Source organism: Marmota monax, unplaced genomic scaffold (assembly GCF_021218885.2).
Source record: "Marmota monax isolate L192 unplaced genomic scaffold, Marmota_monax_Labrador192_F-V1.1 WCK01_AAM20220418_F8-fsc00179, whole genome shotgun sequence".
In the NCBI taxonomy this organism is placed as follows: Eukaryota; Metazoa; Chordata; class Mammalia; order Rodentia; family Sciuridae; genus Marmota; species Marmota monax.
The window spans coordinates 2,440,338-2,467,695 of NW_026695200.1; the positions used below are offsets into that span (position 1 = coordinate 2,440,338).

The 27,358-nt window shown below is 38.9% G+C and overlaps 1 protein-coding gene across 2 annotated transcripts in view; it reads left to right on the forward strand.

The window, feature by feature from the left end:
• The window catches only part of Gabrb3 (gamma-aminobutyric acid type A receptor subunit beta3), a 227,062-nt gene that overhangs the window by 136,657 nt on the left and 63,047 nt on the right, over positions 1–27,358 (forward strand). For both annotated transcript variants that reach the window (XM_058574066.1, XM_058574067.1), the window contains exon 4: positions 15,260–15,480. In XM_058574066.1, the coding sequence (XP_058430049.1) occupies positions 15,260–15,480 (221 nt within the window). The remainder of the gene's footprint in view (positions 1–15,259; positions 15,481–27,358) is intronic.

Genomic DNA, 27,358 nt, shown 5'->3' on the forward strand with positions numbered 1-27,358 from the left:
ATGTATGCAACTCCTATACTTTGCTAGGTAGACACTATCCGTGGTGCTAAGTATACTTGTGAATAGAAAATACAGAAGAGGTAGGACCTCCTGCAGGCATGCAGCTGATTCTTTCAAGGGGAGGAAGGAAGGAAGCATGATAAATATGTGCAATAAATAGATATATTATCTAGAATATGATTGGGGTTAAAAGGATGAGGGTGAAGAGGGCAAAGTTTTATATGGCCAGGAAAAGCTTATTGAAAAGGAGAGTTTGAGCAAAGACTGACAGGTAAGGAAGTCAGCGAGAAGAAACAACTAACACAAAGGGAGGAGGATGTTTGGGTTGTTTGAGGAACAACACAAAGGATGCTGCTGCTAGAACTAAGTTAGCAAAGGTGACAGTAGCAGAAGATGAGGTCAGAGACAGGGTGGGCCTGACATGTCAACTTGGGCTCCACTTTCCATGAAACAGGGACCCACTATCTAGTTTTGAAGAGTAAATGATATGATTGCCCATAAATCTCTCAGGCTGCTCTATTGATAACAAGGCTGTGGAAAAGAGGATATAAGGAATCACTTAGGAGGCTAGTAGAATAGGGAGCAGGAGAGAAAGGTAGGCCAGATCACTACCAATAGTGATGAGAAAGGATGGATCAAAGGTTTGTTTTTAATATGGAGTGAACAGAACCTCAGATGAATTGTTGGAGAAAAGATGAGAGAAGAGATGAGTGAAAGAATGATGGTGTGGATTTTGACTCGAATAGCTTCAAGGATAGACTTCCATCACGTGAATTGGGAAGACGGCACTGGATCTGTTTTGAGGATAAGATCAACAGTTCAACTGAGATATGATAATGGAGTTTAATAAGTATTTGGTTGAAGATCAAATATGGGAATTCCAAACATAAATGGACTTCAAAGCCATGAATCTAGAAGCAATCATCGAGGGAATAAGTGCAGGTAGTGAAGAGATCAGTTTTGGTTGAGTGACTGGGTAGACAGTGGTGCAGAAAAAAGGAACAGTGGGGTCCTCCAACATTAAGAATAAAAAGAGGAATTGAAAGGAGTAGCAAAAAAGATAGGCCAGTTAGGAAAGAGGAAAAGCAGGAGAGTCTGTGTCAAGAGTGGCAGAGAGTCAGATTTTGCCCTACTTGCAATCTAACAAGCTAGCTTACCACAGTTTCATGGACGCTAGAAGATCTCATGGGTCAAAGAGAAAGGACAGTTTATTACTCACACTAAACCCAGCTAAGTAATTTGTAGGCATGGTGCAAAAATGAGAGTATGGGGTAGTTTTGTTTTTCAAAAAACAGGAATGAAATGCCATTGTTCTGTATTCAAAGGGTTAACACTAGTGTTTCTCACTCCTTCAGCATCGTGCTCAATTAGGTTCACAAAAAAAACTGCATCCTAATTTCTTTCTGACTATCCAGGTTTGATTATAATATCCCAGAGGATAATACTACTTAATGCAATTCCATGCTGAGATGCCAATTCAACTATTTCTGCTGAAGATAATAATAATTCAGAAAGAACAACTATTAAACTAATATTTTCCAGTTTTATGAAATGTACTATTCTTAAAATAGTAATTAGTCTAACAGCAATATCCTAACAAGTTTTGGGCTGTAACCAGAAATAGACATGATCTCAAAAATTAATGGCTTCATGACTAAAAATAGCACATCTTCTTAGATATTGAAAATCCTTTAAAACGTGTGGCATCACTAATCCACATGATTTATCTTTGCGGTGAGGAAATTCACTGAAAAATTCTGATAGAGAGGCACCTATACCAGGGCACTTGGATTTTCATAGTATGAGTGGAAGAGAGGGGACTTCTTTTAAAGCAAAAATATTCATTATTTTATGATAAATAAATGTTTTTCTTTCTGTATAATTATTTATATATTTTGTTTTGGTTTTGCTGTTTCTGCTGTTTTTAGGGATTCAAAGAGATTAATTTTAGGTGAAAATCAGTTCAGCAAATCTAGCAATGCAAACTCTGTAAGCCCTGTAAACTAAGAGATGTTATTCACTATTTTAAAATGTAGAATTCTTAAGCTCATGATCATTTGCAGTTATTATACTTAAGCAAAGGATGAGCACAGAGGCATGGATTGCCAGGGGTTGATAAATCACACACAATCAGAATGTTGACAAGTCACTCACCAGTCTCTAGTTATAACATTATCCCAGTTGTTCAAGTATCTCTACAGGATTGAAGGCCCTTTGTCTACACATTATGCTATTTTTCATAGTCAATTCACAGAGCACCTTGGGATAAACAATAGAATTTGGGAACCACTGCATTTCCTTTTGAAAATCTATTAATTGAAAATATTTGCTGGAAAATAAAACAGTGTGTTTGATTATGCACATACATGCACACATAAACACACTTTATATAGTGAGCATAGTTCATATAGATACACTCATTTAAAATAAAGGAGAATATGCAGTGACTCCCTGGTTTACTAGAACATTCCAAAAGGTCATTCATGTAGTGTTTGTGTGGCATTAGAATCTTTGCTCCCATATAGAGGTAACATGTCTGGTCATCTGATATATTCTACTGTTTAACCCATCATGTATTTGAGGTCCGGTGTTAGGCGTGGTGTGCTCTAAACACCACAGCTAAGTATTCTTCTAGGACACAGTTTGGGAGTTCATGAACTCCTCTTTGAATCTGTTCCCATGATGACATCAGTGGAAACACTCTAACCCTTGCTGCTGCTACTGCTGACTTTCTGATCTGATTCCAGATATGGATGACATTTGAGAAGTTATATCAACAAAGCATAGCAACTTAATGAATGTTGAAGGTTATGATAAGAAAGAAGGAAAAGACCTGCATAGTGCTTCTATTTTTGGTTTGATTGAGTGGGTAGATGGGTACATAATGGATAACACATTTGGGACAGAAAGATAATGAGTTAATTTTGGACGTACTAAACTCAGGGTGCTCTGGACAGAAAGATTCAACTGTATCTATTCATGAAAATATCAGAAAAGTAGAATGAACCAAAGACACTGATGGAAGAACAAAGCTCTTGCTGTGGTTCGGATAAGTGTCCCCAAAGGCCAACATAGTAAATTCCTGTGGTGCTATTGGGAAGTAGTGGAACCTTTAAGAGGTGGGGCCTAGTGGGAGGAAGTTAGGTTATTAGGCATGTGCCTTTGAAAGGTATATCAGGACCTATATTAGTCAGCTTCTAATTATTGTAGCAAAATACAAAACACATGAGAAACACAACTTAAAAAGAGGAATGATTTATTTTGACTCACAGTTTCAGATATTTTAGTTCAGGGTAATCTGTCTCCATTGCTGTGGACCTGAGGTGAGACATGGCACCATGGCAGACAGGATATGGATGTGGTAGATCAGAGCTACTCACTTTAACAGCTGGAAAACAGAGAGTAATAGAGAGAAAAGGAGGGAGGGAGGGAAGGATGGAGGGAAAGAGGGAGAAAGGGCCAGGAATGAGATGTAGTCCCCAAGGGCATACCCTCCAAGGACTCACTCCCTCCAACTAGATTCCACCTCCTCTAGTTCCTCCCACTTCTCAACAGTCATCAATAGTCCACTGATATCTCAATGTATCAATTCATTTGTAAGATCAGAGCCCTTATGATTCAATAATTTCCCTAAATCTCTATCTCTGAACCTTGCTGCAGTGGGGACCAAGCCTTCCTCACATGAGCATTTGGGTGACATTCCAGGTCCAAATCTCAATAGGATCCTAGACCCTTCTCTTTCTTTTGCTTCCTGGCAAACAGGAAGTGAGCAGCATTTTTTCACCAAATGCTCCCAACCATAATGTACTGCCTCACCACAGGCCCAAAAGCAATGGGTCAACTGACTATAGAATGAAACTTCCAAAACTATGAGCCAAAATAAATCTTTTCCTCTCAAAAGCTGATTTTCTCAGATTTTTTTTTTTTGTCACATTAACAGAATTCTGACTAAAACATTCCTGGAAGGTGTTCAGGAATGTGAAATAAGGAATGGTCCTTTCTCCCAGCTCCTTGGTTCCTGATTTGGGAGAATAAGTAACCATTTCTTAAAAAGTCTACAATGGGATTCCAACTCACAATTAAAGGAGGCTGCAGAGATGACATATAGTGAAAAATTCTTATATGGAGGGGTCACTTGACTATAAAATTCGTTTTTCTAAAGATTTAATGGGGAGGTGTGGGTAGGAGGTAACCCTTGTAGCACTGGAAGGGTGGCCCAGGTTATGATCAGCTGCAGCCATTAGGCCAGACAAGGATGGCTGATGGTATTTTCATTTTTATTAGTGTTATAGCTACTATAATTTCTGCTTAATTTTAAGCTATAATTTCAAAGTAATTTCATAGCAGGATAAAGCTTTTGAAAGATCTAGTGACCTGATAGATTTATGGAAACAAGACTGTGTCTGGGCTGTATTTGGATATTGGGTAGAGGATGGAACTTGGTACTTGAGAGGGAGGGATGGAACCTCATTTAGAGGGTATGAAGAATTCTAATGTGTGAGGCTGAGTGTTTCTTAGCCACATATTTTCCTTCGTAATTTGGTGTGGGATAATATGTTTGGGTGCTTTTACAGTGGGTGTTGGAGGGGCATCTTTCAGGGGTGACTGTCTTTACTCTAGGATGATGGAAGGGAGAGTAGAATTTTCCAATTGCCTGTTCTTAGTCCAGCATGGTGGGGAGCATTGTTAGCTCAGTTAATGGCTAGAACACTTTTGTAAAATGAGCATCTTCACCTCATCTTTACGCAAGAGGTTGCTGAGAATCTGAGCAATTAGGTAACTTTCCCAAGGAAGGCACATGGTAAGGATGCCAACCATGCCAACCCAGTGATTCTGTCACATCCTGTTCCACCACACCCTGCAAATCTGGTGAACCAGCACCTGCTCCTGCTGGAGAGTCTGTTTAGCTAAGGGCATTTCTCTTACATCTTCCTGATTCCTTAGCTTGAATTTGCCCAACTTCTTCTGATACTACAATTCATTTTTTGAATGTGGGTCAGTACAATTACTTTGCTTTTCAAACTTGTTTAAATCTGAAAAATCTCTGCAGTATATTTTCATACTTGTAAACAAACATTTTTGAAACAATTCCTATCCTATTCGAATTTTTCAGATGGCTGTAGGGAACTGGGAGACATATCTATTTTCACCACCTCTTTTAGATTTCATACAGCAATAACTAGTTCATCTTATGAATTATTTAGTATTTAGATGGATAAATGAAAGACATACTGTGACCATTTTGGCAGGTAAAATGGATATAGGAAGATTGAAAACCTCAGTGACTTTCTTCCCTGTTTTCACACTCTCCCACTTGCAAATATGCAGAAGTATATATTTAAGGAACATTTCACTGATACCTCCAAAACTTTGCCAAAATAAATCTGTTCTTAAAAATTTATTTTTTCAGATATTTTGTCATAGTAGCAGAAAGCCGACTAACACAGCCTTGGAAGATGGTCAGGGCTTAGTTAAATGCCCCTCAAATATACATTTCTCTTGCATTATTGTACACTTATTGCCTCATCACATTGTGGCCTTTCTGATGCTAAACAATTCAGAATATGTAGCAGGCAGTCTTATCAATTGACAGTGACTAGACTCAGGTATGAAGTGTGTACAGGTGAAAAAGGGGGTAATGCATTTCTTGCCCACAGTAAAGCTCATGGCTGATATGTCTATAGCAAAAGACAGGTTAACAAAAGAAAAACAACAAATTTATTGGACTGTAGATTTACACAACACTGGAGTCTTTAGATTGAAGACCCAAAGTCCCAGGGTGAACTGTCCTTTTTTATGCTTAGACTTGATGAAGCATAGATGACTGTAGAAACATGATTGGATGAAAAGATTGTGAACTGATAGTAATAGAGGAAGGGAAACCATGGAGGCCTAGAATCTAGCCTCTCTTTGCAGCATTCCTTCGTTCTGGTTATGGGGTAGGACCCTTTCTGAAATAGGGCTTTTCAGACCTACAATCAAAAAAAGGAGGTCAAAGAAATTTTTATGGTGAGCCCTTACACTGAAATATGGGGGGGATTAGAGTAATATTTTTTGTTTTTTTTTGACTACTTGGAGGAAAAGGGGTTCTGGTTTCTATGACTCACTTTGGGGAAGAGGAATTCTAGTTTCCATAGTTTGCTTCTGAGGAGAATGAAGGGGGGAGATGGAAAAGCTGAGAAGGTCAAAAAGAGATATTGCTTCTGGGGTCCTCACTTTGGGGTATCCTTTTCTGAGCCCCAACAGGTGGGCTCCCCTTGTTTTCCAGGCCAATAGGAAGCTAATTTGATACTTGGACATTTTGATGATAAATCTTCTCATAATTACTCTAATTTTCTTTGGTTCAATTTTATGTCCCACTCCCCACCCCCAGATTGTGAACTACCTGCCATGTCTTCCTTATCTTTGGATGCCAAGCCTACAGCAGGTCTGTTGGTCCATGAATGCTTGGAACAAAAAGGAAGAAGGAAGAGAGGGAAAGAAATATATGATAAGAATATTAAACGCTCATTTTAAAATAGAGCAGATTGGAATTTTCAAAATGCATTTTGTTAGTAGAAATGGCATAATTTTCACAGCCTAAACTTAGTTGCAGGAATGCCTGCAAAGGAAGTCCCCACCACTTAATGCTTATGTAAGTTTCTCTGAACAATTTCCCATCTTCCTGTACCTAAGAACAACTTACCTGCAAGGTTTGGTACCATAAACTTGCTGAACCAGATGCAAATGCAGGTGTCCTGTGGTTTTCACAGCTGCAGTGAAATATTTAAATTTGGTTTAGAGATTGTATTTCTTTCTCAGAAATGGCAATTTTTTCTTCATTTCCTGTGCTGAGGAACTGAGTCAATTACTTAATTTCAGAATAATGAGCAATATTTTCACTTACAAATAGTACGCTTGTCATTTTAATGTGATCAATGCCAAGAGCTTTGTACAAGAAGGAAGAAACTTTGTTGTTTATATTATATTCCAGTTACTTGTTTATATATTATATTCCAGTTATTTATTTGTCCTGTTGGTTGTTTATATATTATATTCCAGTATAATTGAGCTGCTTCACTTATACATCTAAAGATGAATGGAATTTTTATTCTGTTCTTTTGCTATTGGTATTGCAACTTGTATATTCTTGGGAGATTTTGAAAGGACAGTTACTTCTGCATAAATGCCTGATTCGTGGGTAGCTTATGTTCAAGAATATTTGCTCCCCACCCACAACTAGCAGGGCTCTCGCAGCTAGAAGAGCTTAGCAGTACTTTCCTCAATGGCCCAAGTGGATCTCCCACCATCCCTGCCCCTTCCTACTGCTTCAGAAAAATCCTGGTTCCTAACCATAGAACCTGGATTAATCCTGGTGCCTCACTCAGGAACTACATCTTTAAACTTTTACAGAAAATAGTGTTTTATAATCTGGAGCAAAACCTAATAACCCTTTTGTCATATTTCTTTGAGTGAGGAAAAAATTGCAGAAAGACAAATGATTTACCAATCACTGGTATTGCTACCACTCTGTGAAGACATGTGGAAGAAAGTGAGAACGTGTGTCCCTTGAAAGTCAGTGTTTCCTGTTAACTGATTTGATACACAAACAAAAGACAAAGAGAGAAAGAAGACCTGTAGTTTCTTTAGATCACCAAAGGGCTGTATGATTTCTAAAAAGAATCCCAGAGGAACAAATGACGGTGGATTCAAAATGATTTTGTAAAGTTCTTTTTAAGAGAGAACCTTTGTTTTGATTACTCCTTACTTGAACCTTTCTTTTTCTTGCTAATCCTAAATACTTCAGAAAGTTTTACAAAACAGAGAGGGATTGACAAGACACTCTATTATCTACTGATTTTGATGTTGTACTATAGTTGAAACCAACCATAATTACCTGAAATAGCTAATAGATGTGCAGTATAATCCAGAGATCTCCAGTTCTCAGTGGACTAGAGAATACTGGATGCAGATACACTTGGGTTTTCCACCTCACTGCCTGAGCTCTTGCACTGGGATTTGAATCTCAAAGCTACAGTGTTCACAGGAACCCATTCAAGTGTACACCAGATAAACCAGAAGGTTTTCCAGTAGGGACAACACTTAGACACAGCTGGACCTGGGAGAGCAGAGGCCCAGAGGGGTCTCAGCATGTGTCCTGGTTCAGGATTCGCAGACCACTTTCAGGGGCCAATAAGACTGAAATGGTACAGTCTATACCACTAGAAACCTGGCCAAGGATCCCAAGAGACCGAGGATGACGGCAGTGTGTAGGCTTCCCCAGCAGTGTTCCCTGGTGAGCCTATGGGTTTGGACTGCTAAGTGAACAGAGAGGTCTTGAGGTAGAGAAGTTCAGGAAGTAGGAAGTCTCTGCCTTTACCAGGTACTTCCAGTTATCTGGTGTCACCCCGATTTCAGTGTTGGCTTGCACCTTAACCCAAAGCCAAATATTCTGAAGGTAGACAGGTCTGTTGAGATGCCTGCTGGCAAAATGGGCGAGTCAGTATTCATGCACATTGCACTGAATGTGTCACTTAATTAACTTATAGGTGAGATGTTTTATGAATGCTCCAAATGGTCTAAATCTCAACCCTCCCTCAAACAGTAGCCTTCCATAATCAAGTTACATCAAATTATAACCAAAATAAGTTTGGTAAGGCTAGAAGTTGAACTAAAGCTGAAAAATTTGGGGTGTTGTAAGGAGTGGAGCATTAGTCCTCTTCAGTCTGTAGGGGTTCCCCTACAGTGGAGGAGAACTCTGCATCTTCTGCACACAGGTCCTGGTCTCCACAGTCCCATCGACAGCTGCTATTTCTGTAAGCTCTGACCTTTTCGGCCAGTACCCCCCTTCTTCTGCCAACACATTGTCTGAATGTGCTGATATAGCTGGTTGTGCCACAGCCAGGAGTTGGTGCCAGGAGACAGCCTGTCTCATGCTAGTGCCGGTTAATCTCATTAGGCCCGCCCTCCCAGTGCAAGGTTCCAGGAGTCTGTGCCCACCGCACAGGGAGGGGCTTGATGCTCAGGCCCTCTCCCCTACAGAGGCCACTCCTCCCCTGGGCTGCCTCTTCCCTAAGCATCCTGCCCATATCCTGCTCCTCTGACTTTTACTACTGACACCCCCACCACCACCGCTTCCAGGTGGATCCTGCTTCTCTTGGTGTCCCTCCCCTCCACACTCCCCATCCATCCCTGCCCTCACTCCCTGCTCCCTACTTCCAGTGTCACATCCTTTCCCACTCTGTCCTCCTAAGGCCCCTGCCCAAGCCCATTCTCAGTTCCTCCCTGAACCCCACTGCTCCCCACTCTGTTCCTCTGTGATGTAGGGCCCCGGGTACTTAGGCCTCCCTTGTGAAGGACATAAATGAGAAAGGAAGCTACATTTAGGACTTCTGCTACCTTGGGAGAGGCTCTTGGTGTCTCAGGGAGTTCAGTGTCCCCAGGTACCTGAAGATCCCACCTTGTCCTCATGTGAATCACCTTGGAAGGGAGTGGAGTCACCACTGTGGCATCACCACCAGAGTGCTCACCAGTACAACTGGTGCTGATTTCCAGAACCTCGAGAGCCTCCGAAAGCTCTGCCTTGGAGGACTGTCATTTCAGGATCTCTGCTGTGCTCCCTTCTTTCTCTCTAGGGGTTCCCTCCATCTGGCTGCCTTGTTTTGGGGGGTGATCATCCTAGGGAGAAGGGGAGGGTCTCAGACAAACCTGTGGAGCCACCTCTTTCTATGCCTTGCCCTCTACAGCTGGCTTTGTGAAGACAGCTGTGATGTTAGTGACCATCAGGACCTACCTTGTCAAATGTCCAGACTCATTACCTTTTCCTCAAGGTTGAGGTTGTATAATTATTTTTTTCCAGGAAAATGGCCTGGGTTGTCTCACCCAGAAATAACTGCTTTTTGTGACTTCTATATCACCTCATGTGTAGTAACGTACTTAATCCAGATTGCTTTTAGATTGCTGATACCTGCAGTCTTTTCCTCTGGTAGATGGCTAATTCCTTAGGGCCCAAATTGCATCTAGTTCATCTGTACCTCCCAGATGGTAGGCACTCAACAAATATTTATAAAATGACTGAATAAATATCTGAATAAACAGATATATCCTGTGCAGCCTGAGGGACTGGCAAAAGAGAGGGCTTTACCAACAAAATTGGTAGAGTTTATGGGCTGAGTCAACAAACAGTATTGGGTGTCTGTCTCATTTGGTGTCTCCTGGCACCTCCCCAACACCCTTCTCAGCCATCATCAGGCACCCTAGCAGCAGGGGTCTGTCTCATGCTTTACCAGGGTGGCTTGCCTGGCTGTTCTTTGAATGGCCTCACCTTTGCTAACCATTTACTGTCTGTAAACCCAGGTATCTCCTGAGTCCACCTTGAGTTTTTAGGTTAAAGAACAAAAGCTTAATTCTCTATCTTCATCCTGTCTTCTGCGAAAAGTCCTGTGTCCTTCCTTTCATCCTCCACAGCCAAGATTCTTCTTAATTCCTGGAGCTTTTATCATGTCAAGGTGTCTTCTGTTGCTGGGAATGGAATGGCCTCTCCTTGTGACTGTGCTCTTTCCTTTGATCCAGGCCACATCACTCCAAATGTGAACATTGGCAGCTGTTCCGGGATCCTTTGGGAAAAAATAAAATTCTAAAAGACAAATGTGTACAGCAGCTGTGCTGATATTTGTGGGGACAGGACACACTGAGGGTGCCATGGTTCTCATTTAACCTGAGGAATACCTCAGTGCCTTGATCCTCCACACTCCAAGACCATTGAAAGCATCACCCCCACTAAATAAAGCTCATTTCACTTTATTATGCAGAACTGCTTTTCTCCCCATCCCTCAGGGTGTTAGCCCTTGAGGGAGGCGTATCAACTTCAAATCTCATTTTCTCCAGTTACTTGTACTTAAAAGGGTTGGGGGATAAGCAGAGGAATAACAAATCAATTCTCTAATTTTTTATTTCCTCATCCATTTGGGTTAGTAATAGTAATAAGAATAATATATGCTTTATATTTAATGAGATGGTAGGGTGGCTGGGAATATAGCTCAGTTGGTAGAGTGCTTGCCTAGCATGCACAAGGTCCTGGGTTCAATCCCCAGCATAGAGAGAGAGAGAGAGAGAGAGAGAGAGATGTGGTAGGTAGTATGAGGCCTAATGTAATATTAGACAGGAGCAGAACACATCTGTGGATCCCTCCTGAGCTCAGTGCATGTGACACTAGAGACACAAACTTCTGACCCAGTGTTGAGAGGAAACAAAACTGAGGCGAGTGAACACCAAAATACAGACAAGGCTTCCATGGGGAAGGGGAGCTTCACCTGGAGGAAAAGGGAAACAGCACTGATTGAGGGGGAAGTCAGACTGGCCCACAAACAAAGGAGGGGTCCAAGATTTATTCATGTGTGGGGATTGCAGGGTAATCTATAATTTGGGGAGTTTTTCACTGGTCATGGGAATGGTTTGAAAAGATGTTTTCCTTTTAATATTTTTTTAGTTATTGATAGACCTATTATTATTTTTATGAGGTGCTGAGAATCGAACCCAGTGCCTCACACATGCCAGGCAAGTTCACCACCACTGAGCCATAGCCCCAGCCTCTCAAAAGATGGTTTTGTATCTTGTGTAAACATCCTGGCCTTGAGGAATGGGTGGATAATTTATCCCGGGAGCTTCCCTTCTTAGTGCCACCACCTGGCACAAACATCTTGGCCTTGTGATAATGTCAGGCTGCTGGAGCTGCTGAAGTAGCACATTGGTATATATGGAAAGAGACACATGTGAGGCTTTTAACAAGTAAGAGGTTAAGGGACCAGGGGTTTGTCTCCCTCCTTCCCTTTTGTGGTGGTCCCCAACCTTTCATTCCCTCATCTAGTCTGTCCTTAGAAACATTACAACAAAGGCTTCTGGTTTTTAGGAGGTACCCAGTGTCCATGGCCCATCAGATTGTTTGGACCATGGCCAGGGGGTAGGGAAAAAACACATGTCATACTTTGGATAGGTAAAAGGTCATGAGTTAAGGCTTGGCAGTGTATTTGCCCTTTTTTTTCCCCATAATGGTCCCTGACTCTCTTGCTTATCAATGCACATCACAAGAGGCAGCAGCATGGCTTCTTGTCAGTAAAATCTTCCATTCACTGCCTGGCAACTGTGCAAAGTAATGGGGGGAGGCGTGGACAATTCCACCATCCCCTGCCTTTTGTCTACCAGTGTCAGAAGGGGAAAGAAGTGGGCTACTACTGAGCATCACCATGATGTAATTGTTGGTACCTTACAAGGCAGAGCTGATGCAGTAGGTTTGGACTTGAATACTATTTTTTTTTTCTTCTCTCTGTTCCCTACGCTCTTCCCCACAACCCACACAAGTCATATCAGCAAATGCAGAAGACCCAAATGAGGTGCTGCTGATGGTGTGGAGAGCGACACCATCCAAAATAAAACCCCAGGCCCGAGCTTTGGAACTGAGCATGACAGCCGGTCTCCCAGCACACACTGTTGTATTCCTCTTTCTCATGGAAAGACACGTGCAGGCCTGTCTGAAGGGGGCTCTGCCAAGAGTGCTAGACTTCATGACTCAGGGGCCAGGAGGTGGGGCTGGGAATTAAGAAAAGAAGCAAGTGAAACTCTTCTGTTCCAATAAGAAAAGAGTTTGGAGGGTTATATTCAAACAGGAAATCCTTTAGCTGCCACTGCTGATTTGTTCCCATCTTCTTTATGCCACCATGACTTCCCCTCTGTAAGTCAGTGGTGATGGCTGGATGAGACCGTGCACTGTGGAGTTCCACTCTTTATCTGATGTTCTACTTGAACATTTTATCTGGGAACTTTCCAGGACATGGCTAGCTAGGAACCCTCCTCCCACCTGTTCTCCCCTCTTTCCTACCAACAAGCACTTTGTGCTTCACTCTGGATTCCTTACCACTTTCCCTTTTACCCATTGAAAGTACCTTTGCCAAACAGATTTTGTTTTCCCTGTTTAGTGTTTTAAGACATAGGCTTTACCCTTTGGATATGGTGAGGCCCACAGATCAGGAGTCAGCTGCCCTTGGCAGGATAGCTGGTTCCTCCCAGTTCCTAAGAGGAGGGGAGACCCTATACCCTGTGGAGCCACACAGACACTGGGTGGCGGGGGAGGTCAGGAGGCGGGGGAAAGGGGCAGCTATAGGGAAGGACTTTATTGTGGTTTCTCTGGGAAGGAACAAGGGAGATAGGGTAAGCAGGCTCAGGATTGGTAATTTCAGGTCTCTGGGGCATACAGACTTTGGTCTGTATACCTTGGTCCTGTGGGATGGTGAATAGAGGCCTGGATAGTACCTCTAGGGTCAGCAAAGCCCCAGACATTAAAATATCAGAATACAGTAAACAAAGACACATGATTGATACACTGGATAGAATCACTTTTCTACCCAGAAACTGTCATTGGCTTTGACTGGTTGCAAAGCTAGCATTTGAGTCCTCTTTCTGGCCCCTGACTTGGAGTGCAGCATTGCCCACCACTCCATGAATCCTGTATTCCAGCAAAACAGCCCTCTTCAGAGATCATTAGTACTGTAAATGTGAGATGCCCAAGCATTTTTTTCATGCCCTTTGCCTACTATCTAGCTAAGTGAGACCTATGTTTAGAGCCAACTTCTCTGTGAAAAACTTTAATTGGAGGTGGGGGAGGTGGTGAGCATCCACACAAGTAATGGCAGGCACAGAACTCTGCCCATGAAGTGCCTGGAAAAAAGTTTCCCCTTTCTTCTTATCTACTCAAATGCTACCTTTCCTTCAAGGTGCAAATAAAACCTCTCTTCCTTCATTTAGTATTTTTTTTATCTTTATTTTTAATGGCACTGAGGAATGAACCCTAGCCTTTGCACATTCTAGACAAGTGCTCTACCACTGGTCATACTGCAAACCCCATAGATAAAATCTCTTAAAACTCCAGGTTGCTGAGTGCGGTGGCACACGTCTGTAATCCCAGAAGCTCAGGAGGCTGAGACAGGAGAATAGTAAGTTCAAAGCCAGCCTCAGCAATGGCGAGTTGCACTAAGAAACTCAGTGAGATCCTGTCTCTAAATAAAATACAAAATAGGGCTAGGGATGTAGCTCAGTGGTTGAATGCCCCTGAATTCAATCCCTAGTACCAAACAACAACAACAACAATAAAAATACTCCAGCTCATTTGGATTTCCTTGCCTCTCTCTGTTCTCATTATTTTGGGCTTTACCATTTTAAAACATATTGCTCAACATGTATGAGTTCTCTTACTTCTTCTTGCTGTGCTTGACTAAAGACAAGGCTGACATCTGATATTTATCATTTTCTAACCTTCTATACTCACTGTTGAGAGCAGTAATAAATAGGTGTTCTTCAACTAGCCACACCCAGAACTGCCTGGTAAGACAGCGTAAAGAGTGTTGGATGGGCTGTGGGAGGATGTTCAGGATGAACTCTTGAACTGATTTTTTTATCCACCTCTCACCATCCATAAAGTGAGGGTATTTGCAGACATGACCTGATAGGGTGCGGATTCAGAAAGCACTGCCTGGAACAGAGGAGACTTTTTCTTCTCTGACTAGAGAATTAACATGCATGCCTTTGATTTTTCAGCTTGGGTCTTTACACAATAGAATTTGGAATGTCTTGTGACTATAACCAAATTTTCAGACTTGATTATCCAGAATTGAATAGTGATTGCCAAAATAAAAGAAAGGAAAAAAAATATATATATATTGCCCACATCTTAATTACAACATCATATTTGCCCTTTTACCATTTTCTTCTCACTGAATCACCTGCTATGCTGAGAGAAAAAGAGAGAGAGAGAGAGAGAGAGAGAGAGAGAGAGAGAGAGAGAGAGAGAGAGAGAGAGAGAGAGAGAGTGTAGAAAGAGCTCATCTGTTGTGGGTGGTTAAAGCATCTGTTTGCCTAGTGGAAGATAGTGCACTTAGGGGAATGATCAGATTCCCCGCCAGCACCCTGATTTTATGGTTTTTTTTTCTTTTTTTCTTTATTTCTTTGTGGCTATCTCTTAAAAGGCAATTTGTCTAGTCTGCTTCCTAACTAAATAAAACAGACCATTTGTATGCATGACACACATCTGTTCATATACTGTACCCATTAAACCAGGTATTTGCATTCACAAGGAAACAACCACTGCTTCCCACCCTGCCTTAAAATGATATCTATTCCTCCTGGATATTCATTATAGAGCTTGGATTTCAACCTCAATGTGGCCAGTCATGGAGGAATTACACCTATGGATGGGCAGCAACTAATCTTTCTTTTCTTTTTCTTCCCCCAGGATTATACCTTGACCATGTATTTCCAACAATATTGGAGAGATAAAAGGCTCGCCTATTCTGGGATCCCTCTCAACCTCACCCTTGACAATCGAGTGGCTGACCAGCTATGGGTGCCCGACACATATTTCTTAAATGACAAAAAGTCATTTGTACATGGAGTGACAGTGAAAAACCGCATGATCCGCCTTCACCCGGATGGGACGGTGCTGTATGGGCTCAGGTCTGTCTGCCTTTTCGGGGACAGTTTTACAGTTCCATGGTGCATTGCCATTGAATTTCTCACTGACTATAGTAAGTGAGGCTGTGTCCTCATATTAATTAGGAAACATGCATGAAATACTTTGAGCTTTGCAGAAAAAAAAATCTTATCACCCCAATATTTGGGGCATTACTGTTACTATAAATAGTCATCAATTGCAAAGCAGCCTCCTTGAGTGCATTGTATATAATTGGGTTGCCATATCTAAGAGCACAAATTCCCCTAGGATGGATTTCCTGTATCATAGCCACAAATGCCTGTAATTAATATTGCCCTGACATACCAGAGGTTTTAATAAAGTTTTTTTCCAAAGCTATTTGCACAGTTGCAAGATTGTAAGGTATATTCTCCATGGAGTTTTATCGAGGTGGTGCCACGAATACTTATGGGAATTACTAACTGAGAGGCTTCCTGATGAGAAATCTCTTTCTCTGGGTCTTAGAATGCAATCACTCAAATCAGGAAGCCAGGCTGCCTTCCTGAACCTAGAGGAGGACCTGGGCTTCCCTGGTTGCTCTGGAAACCAGGAGACCTTCCCAGGGTGTTCCACTACTGCTAGGGGTTAATTCTTTTGAATATCACTTTGATAAATGGTGCTCTTAAAAACCTTTGATCCCTTGCTTTGATTTTGCACTGATTTTTGTTTTGTTTTGTTTTAGAGTAGTAGTAGTAGTAGTAGTAGTAGAGTGTGTGTGTATGTCTCTTTTTCAATCTCCTCACCTAAAAGTGCCTCTGAGGCCTTCTAGTAGTGGTTCAAAGTTCTGAGTTAAACACCTGTATAAATTGGAGTCCAGAGTTTTCTAATGAGACTCCAGAAGCTCAAAATTAAATCATAATAATATGTATTGAAATTCACACCACTGTGACTTGTAGTGCCTCAAGCTAAGTAAAGTGAATTACTTAAGATTGCCTTAAATAGGAAATGACTTTCTCAAAACTATACTACTACGGAGGAAGTTGGGGTTTCCACCATATCAGACTTTTTAACTCTAAGAGAAAAAAGCAACATGTGTAAATCAAGCCATGGTGTTATTTTATAAAAGTAATTCACAGCTGGTTGAGGTGGCACCTGCCTGTAATTCCAGCTTCTCAGGAGGCTGAGGCAGGGAGACTGTGAATTCAAGGCTAGCCTCAGCAACTTAGCTAAACCTTTTCTCAAAATGCAAAATAAAAAGGGCTTAGGATATAGCTTGGTGGTGGAGCACCCCTGGGTTCAATCCCTAGTACCACATGCATACAGTCTAGCCTGAGGTTTCTTTGAAAGGTCTTCAGCATTTTATATTTTCCCGCAAAAAATGAGAAATGTGGTTATAAAATTATGGAGGTTCTGACAAGTATATCTTTTGTTCAAACTATTACCCAGAAGTCTTGTGAACATTAAATAATGAGTCCTTTACCTTCCCTGTAGTTCCCCCCAAAAAGATTTAAGCAGAACAAACCAGTAGGTATATGTGAATGGTACACATGTATATGTATATGTGTTCATGTACGTGTGTAGTTGCGGGGAGCAACAAGCAAATATCAAAAATTAATCTTAATTTTTGACCTTTTAAGCCAAACTTGCTATTTGAGTTTGCTCCATTTTTATTTCTGCATTCTTCATTTTCATACCAGAAGAAGAGTATGTCAGGATGCCTTTGTTAAAAGCAGAGAGCTTGAACTCTTTTGGGATAAAGTTTTATAATATGCATGAAAGTGCTGTAGTAAGTTTCCAAATTTCATTTCAAAGTGTTGGATTTAACACCACAAAACAGGGATGAAAAATTTTGTCTCTAACACTTGTCCTGTAAGTTTATATGAGAAAGTTAAATCATAATGGAGTAATAAGCTATGGGAAACTTTTAGCAATAGACTTTGTGCAGTGACCTAACACATAATTATTCTAGTCAAGTTTACATCCATTATGCCTCTCAAATAGCCTCTTAAATTAGAAAATGGATCTCTAAATATGTAGCTATTTTATTTAAATGTACTCTCAATATATACCTTAGATCTTTATTTTGGCCTTATGTTTCTGAAATAATTCTTCAGGTTTATGTGAACCTGGACAAGCTGTCATAAAGAAACTCTCCACCATATTCTTCATGTGCTCAGCTCCATACTGCCATCTGACTTCTTAAAATTGGCTGATATAGAAATTTCTGCCTTGATATTTTTTTTAAATTGTTATAGAGATTAATTTGAACTTTTGGACAAAAATCACATTGATCATTAAAATACTGATTATTTTTAATAATTCATATATATACACATTCATTCTATGCTATTCTCTATAAACTTTGTTGATATTTATGTATAAAACAAATATTATGTTTGTACAAACACAACACACACATATCATGGTTTTTGATTAAAAAAAATAAGGTGTGAGTGCTCACGTTGATGGGCCACCCTTTATCCTATCTTTGACCCAAAAGCTGACTTCTCTTTTTGTTGTTATATTTGCTGAATCATGTTGGTGACCTGGCAAACCAGGGCTGGGCCAATGTAGGTAACTCAACAATATATTATAAATAAAGTACAGACACTCCTCAACTGGCAATACAGTTGTGTTCCAAAAAACTCTACATAAATTTAAAATATTATAAGTAAAAATGCATCAAACGTACCTAACCTACAAAACTTCCTAGCTTTGCAACATAGTCCTGTTGTAAAGAGTGTCAGTGGCTTCCCCTCTTGATCCCACAGGCTAACTGGGAGCTATGTATGGCTCACTGTCACTTCCCAGCATTAGCACAGTCTCAGACTGCATACTGCTAGCCTGGAAAAGGATCATAATTCAAAATTTGAAGTAAGATATGTTCTGAATGCATATAGCTTTTGCACCATTGTAAAGCAAAAAAATGTGGATCAAACCATCTGTCAGAATCATCTCTACTGTGGTCTGAGCCTGGAGGAGATTGGGCACAGTTGAGAACACCAAAGTTAGACTCTCCATTCTGGAAGGATTGTATACACTGGGGTTGCTACTGCTCTCTTCCTTACAAAATGCTCCTAAAGAAAGCTCCTTTGGAACAGAGATTGCTTTATGGCTTGCTGTGGGTTTGAGTTGGACTGCCTGAATTTCTGAGACCTTAAGGTTGGATTCTTTTCACCACTGATACTGTGCTTGACCTTCACCCTCTCTATCTACCAGTAGCATGAACTGCTAAGTCATTCTCCACTTAGCTCCTTTGGTCTCCACTTCCTATACATGCCCAGCCTTTGCAGTACCAGGATCAATGAGGGCTTTTGCTTTATCTGGGACAGAGGAAGATCTTTGGCTGTGGATGAGCCATCCATGACGTAGGTTCATACGTCAACTTGGCCTTATTCTGGGAAATCATTGATCCTTAACTCTGAGGACTCCAGAGTAGTCCCAGACTGCTCACGCAGATGTTTGAGAGTGATTGTGCTCATTGAGATAAAAGGTTATTGTAAATCATGAACCATTTTTTTCCTGAGTCTTCTAGCCCTTTCAGCTTGAAACTTTGGCCCATACTAGCTTATGCTTACCACTTGAACTTAGCTGATCATGATGATGAACCAAACCTCTGGCAAAGGCCCAGCTCACCATGGGAGGCCAGAGGATGGTCTGCATAGAGCCCATTATCATCCTAATGCAGAATATAGGTTCTCTGAAGGTTCTTGGGCAGTAATACCCTTTAAGGGATCAGGAAGAGCTCTGCTGACTAAGACTCATGGGCCTTACCCCTGTCTACACCACAGCTGCTCTGTTTTCTGCTGCATGGAAATTTTCTGCTTTCTTTGAGAAGGGGTGGTATCAGTCCTGTATCATTTTCCTGACCTTCTTTTTTATTTCCTGATCCTACAATGTCATTGAATGTCTCACTTTGTGCCATTAAGCATGTTTTATAATGTTGTCTGTTTTTTTTTTTTTTTCATCTGTCTGCATTCATTTCTCTGATACTAAAAGGTTGGCAAGAGGGTTGCAAATATAATTTGATTTGCTCCAAAAACACCTGGGAGCCTTAGGGTAAGTGATCTTCATCAAAACAAAGTAATTCTTATTTTGCCTGAAAAGTTTATTGCAAAATCTGTTGGAAAAAAAATGTATTGTAATGTTCCTGCTTGATGTTAAAAATTGCTTAAAATTGTTAAAGTTGCCATTCCTAAACTTAAAATGCTGGATGCAACATTAAATTGAAACTAGAACTTACTTCAAAAGATTCAAATTAAGTCGTCTAATGGGCTTAGGTAGCATCTTATTCCCAAACTGTATTTTATACAGTCGTTCTGCTCAACTACATTTTTTTGTGGCAAAAAGGATGCAAACTCAGGGGACATTTGGGCACATATGACTGAGTGCAGATGTACCTAACTCCTAAATACCCATTTTGTCACCATCTCACAATTACTTTTATGTAACTAAGTAACATATTGATTAATTTCTTTCCAGAAGTGATTATGTCAATTTATATTCCCACCAGCAAACAAGCAATATATTAGTGTTAGGATTCTGACACTTGGATTGGGATTTATGATTATTTAGGTGAATGTAAATAATCTATCCCTTTTCTTCATCTCTCAGGACTGGAGAAAATTCTTTTTCTCACTTTAAATTCAGATTTGTACATTTCTTCCCCCAAACCTAGCATGTTCCCTCTTTCCTTCTTTATAAGGATTTTTCATTTTCTCTTCACACTTCCTCCTTTACTCTCATTTGATGATGTTACCTCATACTTTAATTGAAAAATGCAGTGATTTCTTCCTATTCTCCTTACAAAAAGGCCACCTCGTAGGCTTATTTCTCACTCTTTACCTCCTGTCAAAATTGGAGAATGAGTCCCTGACCAGTTCAACAATCAGTTTCCTTTCTTGGCATCCTCTCCCTACTCAAGACTCCTGATTCTAGCTCTTCCCTTGTTAAAATGATTCTCCCTCATCATACTCCCATGATGTGAACTTTCTTCCCACTCCTCAGAAACATCAAGAATGTCCCTGTCTCAGTGCCTTTGTACATGCTCTTGGCTTGATGTAGAATACTCTCACTAGAAATCCATGTTTGACATCATTATAATGTAATCGTATAGTTGAGATCTCACTCTCATAAGGAGAGCCCTTCTCTAATGAGCTCTTCACTTTCTATCACATCACATTCTTTGATTTTATTATAGGACTTATCCATATTCCACATTATCTTGTCAATTTATTGCATGTTTTCATCCATGATGATGGAGAGCCATATGAAAATCGAAACTCTCTGAGAGCTGTTACCATCTTATTTATTATGCTATCATCAAAATCTTGAGTATGGCTGAGTATAGTGTATGCGTGTAATCCCAGTACCTCAGAAGGACGAGGCAGGCGGATGGATCTTGAGTTCAGAGTCAGCCAGCAAATTAGAGAGGCCCTAAGCAACTCAGTGAGACCCTGTCTCTAAATAAAATATTTTTTTAAAAAAGTGCTGGGGATGTGGCTCAGTGGTTAAATGCCCCTGGATGCAATCCCTTGTACAAAAAAAAAAAAAAAAAAAAATCTAGAGTGTATAGCACTGCTTGATTTTTTAAAGAGGAATATTATGGCCTGCAGCTGTAGCTCAGTGGTAGAGTGTTTGCCTAGCATGTGAGGCAGGGGTTTGATCATCAGCACCACATTAAAATAAAATAAACAGTCCGTCAACAACTAAACAAATTTAAAAAAAAAGAAGTATCACATACGTGAGGGTTAAATTAGAATTCCAATTCTTTCTGTAATACTTGTATTTTCATATTTTATATTTAGAGTTTCACTTTCTAGGAAAGTATCTTGGTGTAAGAATTGCGGGAGCTATTCAATGTTTTTCTCACATGGCTAGTTCTTTGTCCTAATACTTACCAGTTTACTCTTTCATAGGAACATTAGAATCATATTTTATCAAATTCCTTATAATATAGCTTGATATTTGTTGGAATTATGCTCATTAAACATTAATTTTGGAAGATCAAAAACTGTGTGTTCATCCTTTCCTATATGAACATTGCCTGTCCACATTCATTCTTTGTTTATAGCTTTTAGTGAAGTTTTGCTATTTTTTCAACTGACCACCCTTTCATTTCTTGGTACATTTATTCTTATTTTAAAAATGTGATTCCATAAAGAATGAGATCATTTCATTTTATTTTTCTAGATGTTTTTGCCTGGTATGTGAGAAGGCCATTGATCTCTGTGTTTATAATCTTTATGTTTATAACTATTTTGATGTATGCATCTATCCAAAATCATATCCAGCAAGGAAAATCTGCTTTTCTTTCCAACAGGTTAGTTACTCTTCCTAAGGATTTTACTTTTAAAGTCATTATTTATAGTGATGATTTTTAAATTTATTTATTTACTCTAATTTGTTACATATGACAGCAGAATGCATTTCAGTTCATAGTATAAATATAGAGCACAATTTTTCATGTCTCTAGTTGTACACAAAGTAGAGTCACACAATTCATGTCTTCATACATGTACTTAGGATAATGATGTTCATCGAATTCCACTATTTTTCCAACCCCTCCTTCCCCTTTGCCCTATCTAAAGTTCCTCCATTCTTCCCATGCTCCATCCCCCACCCATAATCCCCATTATAGATCAGCATCCACATATCAGAGAAAACATTCAGCATTTGGCTTTTTGGGATTGGCTTACTTCATTTAGCATAATGTTCTCCAATTCCATCCATTTACCTGGAAATGTCATGATTTTGTTCTCTTTCAATGCTGAGTAATATTTCATTGTGTATATATGCCACAGTTTCTTTATCCATTCATCTACTGAAGGTCATGTAGGTTAGTTCCACAATTTAGCTATTGTGAATTGTGTTTCTATATACATAGATGTGGCTGTGTTACTATAGTATACTGTTTTTAAGTCCTTTGGGTATAAACCCAGGAGTGGGATAGCTGGGTCAAATGGTGGTTCCATTCCCAGTTTTTCAAGGGATCTAAATACTGCTTTCCATATTGGCTGCACAAATTACAGTCCCACCAGCAATGTATGAGTGGAAAGATCTCCTTTGTTCTTGGATAGGCAGAATTAATATTGTCAAAATGTCCATACTACCAAAAGCACTATACAGATTATATTAAATCTATTGGGGAATATTATATTAAATCTGTATAGTGCTTTTGGTAGTATGGTCATTTCCAATCAAAATCCCAATGACATTCCTCATAGAAATAGAAAAGGCAGTCATGAAATTCATCTAGAAAAATAAGAAACCCAGAATAGCTAAAGCAATTCTTATACCAGAACTTAAACTACACTACAGAGCAATAGTAACAAAAACAGCATGTACTGGCACCAAAATAGACTTTTAGGTCAGTGGTACAGAATAGAGGACACAGAGACAAACCCACATAAATACAATTATCTCAAATTAGACAAATGTGCCAAAAACATATTTTGGAAAAGGGATAGCCTTTTTCCCCAATAGCCTGGGAAAACTGGAAATCCATATACAACAAAACACAATTAAACCTCTATTTCTCACCATGCACAAAACTCAACTCAAAGTGGATATAGTGATGATTTTATCCTCTTTTTAAATAGTTTTTTTAAAAACTTGTTTTCTGTTTTATATAATAATAGACAACAGTGTCAGTATTATCTCACTCTTCACTATAAATAGATGTGCTTTTTGTGTCCCACCATAAAGAATGATTTGTTCTTTTAGTTTACTGTATTGATTACCTGTTCTTTCATTTGTGTGTGTGTGTGTGTGTGTGTGTGAACAGAGAGAGAGAGAGAAAATTTGTTTCTGAAAATATTGTCATTGAGATATAATGGTGAATAAAACATGTCATCAATTTATGGCATTTATATTAAAAAACTAACTATAAATGATATGACTGCCCCTAGCTTATTTTAGATAATTTTAAAAATAGTAGAATTTGAGTTTATTATTTCAGTCTGTATTTATATGATCGTTTCCATATTTAACTTAACCATAATTGTGATATTTTAATTTTTATCTTGACTTATTCTCTTTTTAATTTTTAAATTTTCATTGTTAGTTGAAAATTTATAATTATTCATATTTATGAAGTATAAAGTACTGTTATGTTTTATGAATCAATGTTGAATAAATAAATCAGGCTAGATAACATAGCCTTCACTGAAAATACTTTATATTTTTGTGGTAAGGATGTCTGAAATCGCCTCTCTTTGCAATTTTGAAAAGCACAATACTCTATTATTAACTGTATTCACCAGGCTGTGCAATAGATCTCAAAAATAAATTCCTCCTGTCCAACAGAGATGTTGTACCCTTGGGCCATCATATTCTCATTGCCCCACCACTTAGCATCTGGTGACCACCATTCTGCTCTGTTTCTATGAGTTTAGTTGTTTTATTTTATTTTATTTATTTTTTATTTTTTTATTGTTGGTTGTTCAAAACATTACAAATTTCTTGATATATCATATTTCACACTTTGATTCAAGTGGGTTATGAACTCCCATTTTTACCCCATATACAGATTGCAGAATCACATCAGTTACACATCCATTGATTTACATATTGCCATACTAGTGTCTGTTGTGTTCTGCTGCCTTTCCTATCCTCTACTATCCCCCCTCCCCTCCCCTCCCCTCCCCTCTTCTCTCTCTATACCTACTAAGACAGAACACACAGTACTTATCTTTCTGTGTGAGCTTATTTCATGTAGCTTAACACTCTTCAGTTCCATCCATGTTGTCACAGATGATAGAATGTTCTTCCTCTTTTTAAAGGCTAAATTTTATTGCTTTATATATTTATATAGCCCACTTTCTATAGCACACTTTTTAATCTATTCATCTATTGGTGGATTTAGTTGATACCATAACTTGACTATTGTGAATGAATGAACAATGGTGAGTACAGACATCACTTTGACAAACTGATTTAAAATCTTACAGACAAATATCTGGAAGGAGGATTGTGGATCATATAGAAATTTCCTTTTTCTTTTTAGGTGAGGGAACTTCCATAAAATTTTCTCTGATGGTATTTCTATTTTACATTGCCATCACCAGTATACAAGGGTTATCTTTTCTCCACTTCCTTGCCAATATTTACCTTTCCTCTTTTCTTTTTGATGATAGACATTCTGACAGGCATGAGATGGTATCTTATTGTGGTTTTAATTTTCATTTCCCCTAGTGATTGGTGATGTCAACATTTTTCATATATCTCTTAGCCATTTGTATGTCTTCTTTTGAAAAGTGTCTGTTGGATCCTTGCCTGCTTTAAATAGTCTTTTCTCCTTGCTCTTGAGTTATTTGAGCTCTTCATATATTTTGGATATTAACCCCTTATTGAATGTATGGCTTGCAAATATTTCCCTCATGTAGGTTGTCTCTATGTACTGTCATTATTATGCTGTGCAGAAGTTTTTAGTTTGATGTAACCCATTTGTTTGAGCTTATGTTACCTTCATTTTTTGAGTTAAATCCAAAAAATTCTTATCCGAACCAATATAAAATCCCAATATTTTCTTTTAGTACTTTTATAGTTTCTAGTCTTATCTTTAAATCTTAAATCTATTTTGAGTTGATTTTTACATATGGTATGAAATGAGAATCTTATTTCATTTTGTCCATGTGGATACCAGTTTTCCCAACACCTATATTGAAAATATTAACCTTTTGCCATTTTTTTTTTATACTTGGCGCCTTTGTTGAAAATCAGTTGTCTGTACATACACAGGTTCATTTCTGGCTCTCTATTTTTTTCCATTGGTTGATGTGCCTTTTTTTTTTCCAACAGCATGTTGCTTTAGTTACTGTAGCTTCTTATTATCATGTGCTATACATCATTTTCTTTAGTTCTTTGGGATTTGGGGGGCATTCCATATGAATTTAGGATTATTTTTTCTATTTCTAAGAAAAAGAATATTGGAATCTTGATTATTATTATGTTTAATATATAGTCTTTTTTTGTGTAGCATCATGGTTTAGATATGAGGCATCTTCCAAAAGCTCATGTGTGAGACAATGCAAAAAGGTTCAGGTGAAATGATGGAGTTGTGAGGGCCTAAGCATAGTCAGTACATTAATCCACTGATAGGGATTAACCTAGTGGTAACTATAGGCAGGTAGGGTGTGGCTGGAAAAGACAGGTGATTTGGGATGTACCGTTGGGGGTCTGTATTTTGTCCCTGGTGAGGGGACTTTCTCTCTGCTGTCTTGTGGCCGTGTCCTGAGCTGCTCTTCTCCTCCACATTCTTATCCATGATGTTTTGCCTCATCTTAGGCCCAGAGCATTGGAATCAGTGACAGCTCTGCCTCAGACCTTTTGAAACCATGACCCCCAAATAACCTTTTCCTCCTCTACATTGTTCTTGTCAGGTCTTTTGTTCACAGTGATGAAAAAGCTGACTAAAAAAAAAGCAGTATGGGCATTTTAACAATATTAATCTTTCTAATCTGTCAACATAAGGTACTTCCCACTTATTTATGTCTTCTTCAATTGTTTCATCAACATTTTATAAGTTTCCTTGTATGGGTCTTTCACTATCGTAGTTAAATTGACTCCTAAGTTTTTCCCCCCCTTTTTTAGTTATGGTAAATTGGATTGCTCTTTTGATTTTTCTTTCTTTCTTTCTTTCATTCTTTCTTTCTTTCTTTTTTTTTTTTTGGTGTAGTTCATTATTAGTGCATAGACATGCTCCTCATTTTTTTTTTCTGTTGATTTTGCATTCTGCAGTTTCAGTATGTTTGACTTTTAGTTCTACCAGTGTTTTGGTACAGTCCATGGGAATTTCTATATATAATATGTCATCCGTCAGCAAAGAGTGATAACGTCATTTCTTCCTTTCCTGGTTAAATACTTCCCCTTTCCCTTGCCTAACTCCTTGCCGGTACTATGTTAAATAGAAATGACAAGAGTCTGAACCCTCATGTTCCAGATCTTAGAAGAAAGGGTTTTAGTTTTTCACCATTGAGTATAATGTAGCTATAGGCTTCTCAAATGTGGGCTTATTGAGGCACATTCTTTATATATTTAATTTGGTGACAGTATTTTATCATGAAAGGAATTTGAATTTTGTCAAAGGCTTTTCTACATTTAATTAGATACTCATACATTTTCCCTTTATTCTGATATGTTAATGTAATGTATCACATTTACTGCTTTGCATATGTTGAACTACCTTGCACCCCAGGGATACATCCCATGCAATCATGGTGGATGATTCTTTTACTTGTTGTTGAATTTGTTTTGCTAGTGTTTTGTTGAGGATTTTTACATCTGTGTTCATTAAGGATAATTGCCTTTAATTTTCTTTTCTCCTAAATGTTCTCATCTGGTTTTGGTATCAGGGTCTCATAGAAAATGTTTGAAATTATTTCCTCCTCTTTGATTTTTTTTAAGAATTCGACTAGATTGACTAAGAAAAATGGAAAAGATATATATATATATATATATATATATATATATATATATATATATATATATATATATATATATATATATAAAACAAAAATCAGAAATGAAAACTGGGTATTACTACCAAATTAGATAACTGAAATCTACAAATTCCTAGAAACATATAATCTACCAAAACTGAGTCATGAAGAAAATAAAAAATGTGAGCTTCTCAGCAAAAACTGTTCCAGACCACATGGCTTCTCTGTTGAATTCTACCGGACAGTTAAAAAACAATTAACACCAGTTTATTAAAACTCAAACTTTTCCATAAAAATAAAGAGGAGAGTGAAGCCTTCCTTTACTGTTCTAGGAGGTCAACATTATCCTAATACCAGTGCAGACAAAAACACTACAAAAATAGCAAGCCATTAATTCCTTATGAATAATAATGCATGAATCTTCAGCAAAAAATTCACAATTTGAATTTAGCAACATGCACCTTAACTAAGCAGGAGTGAT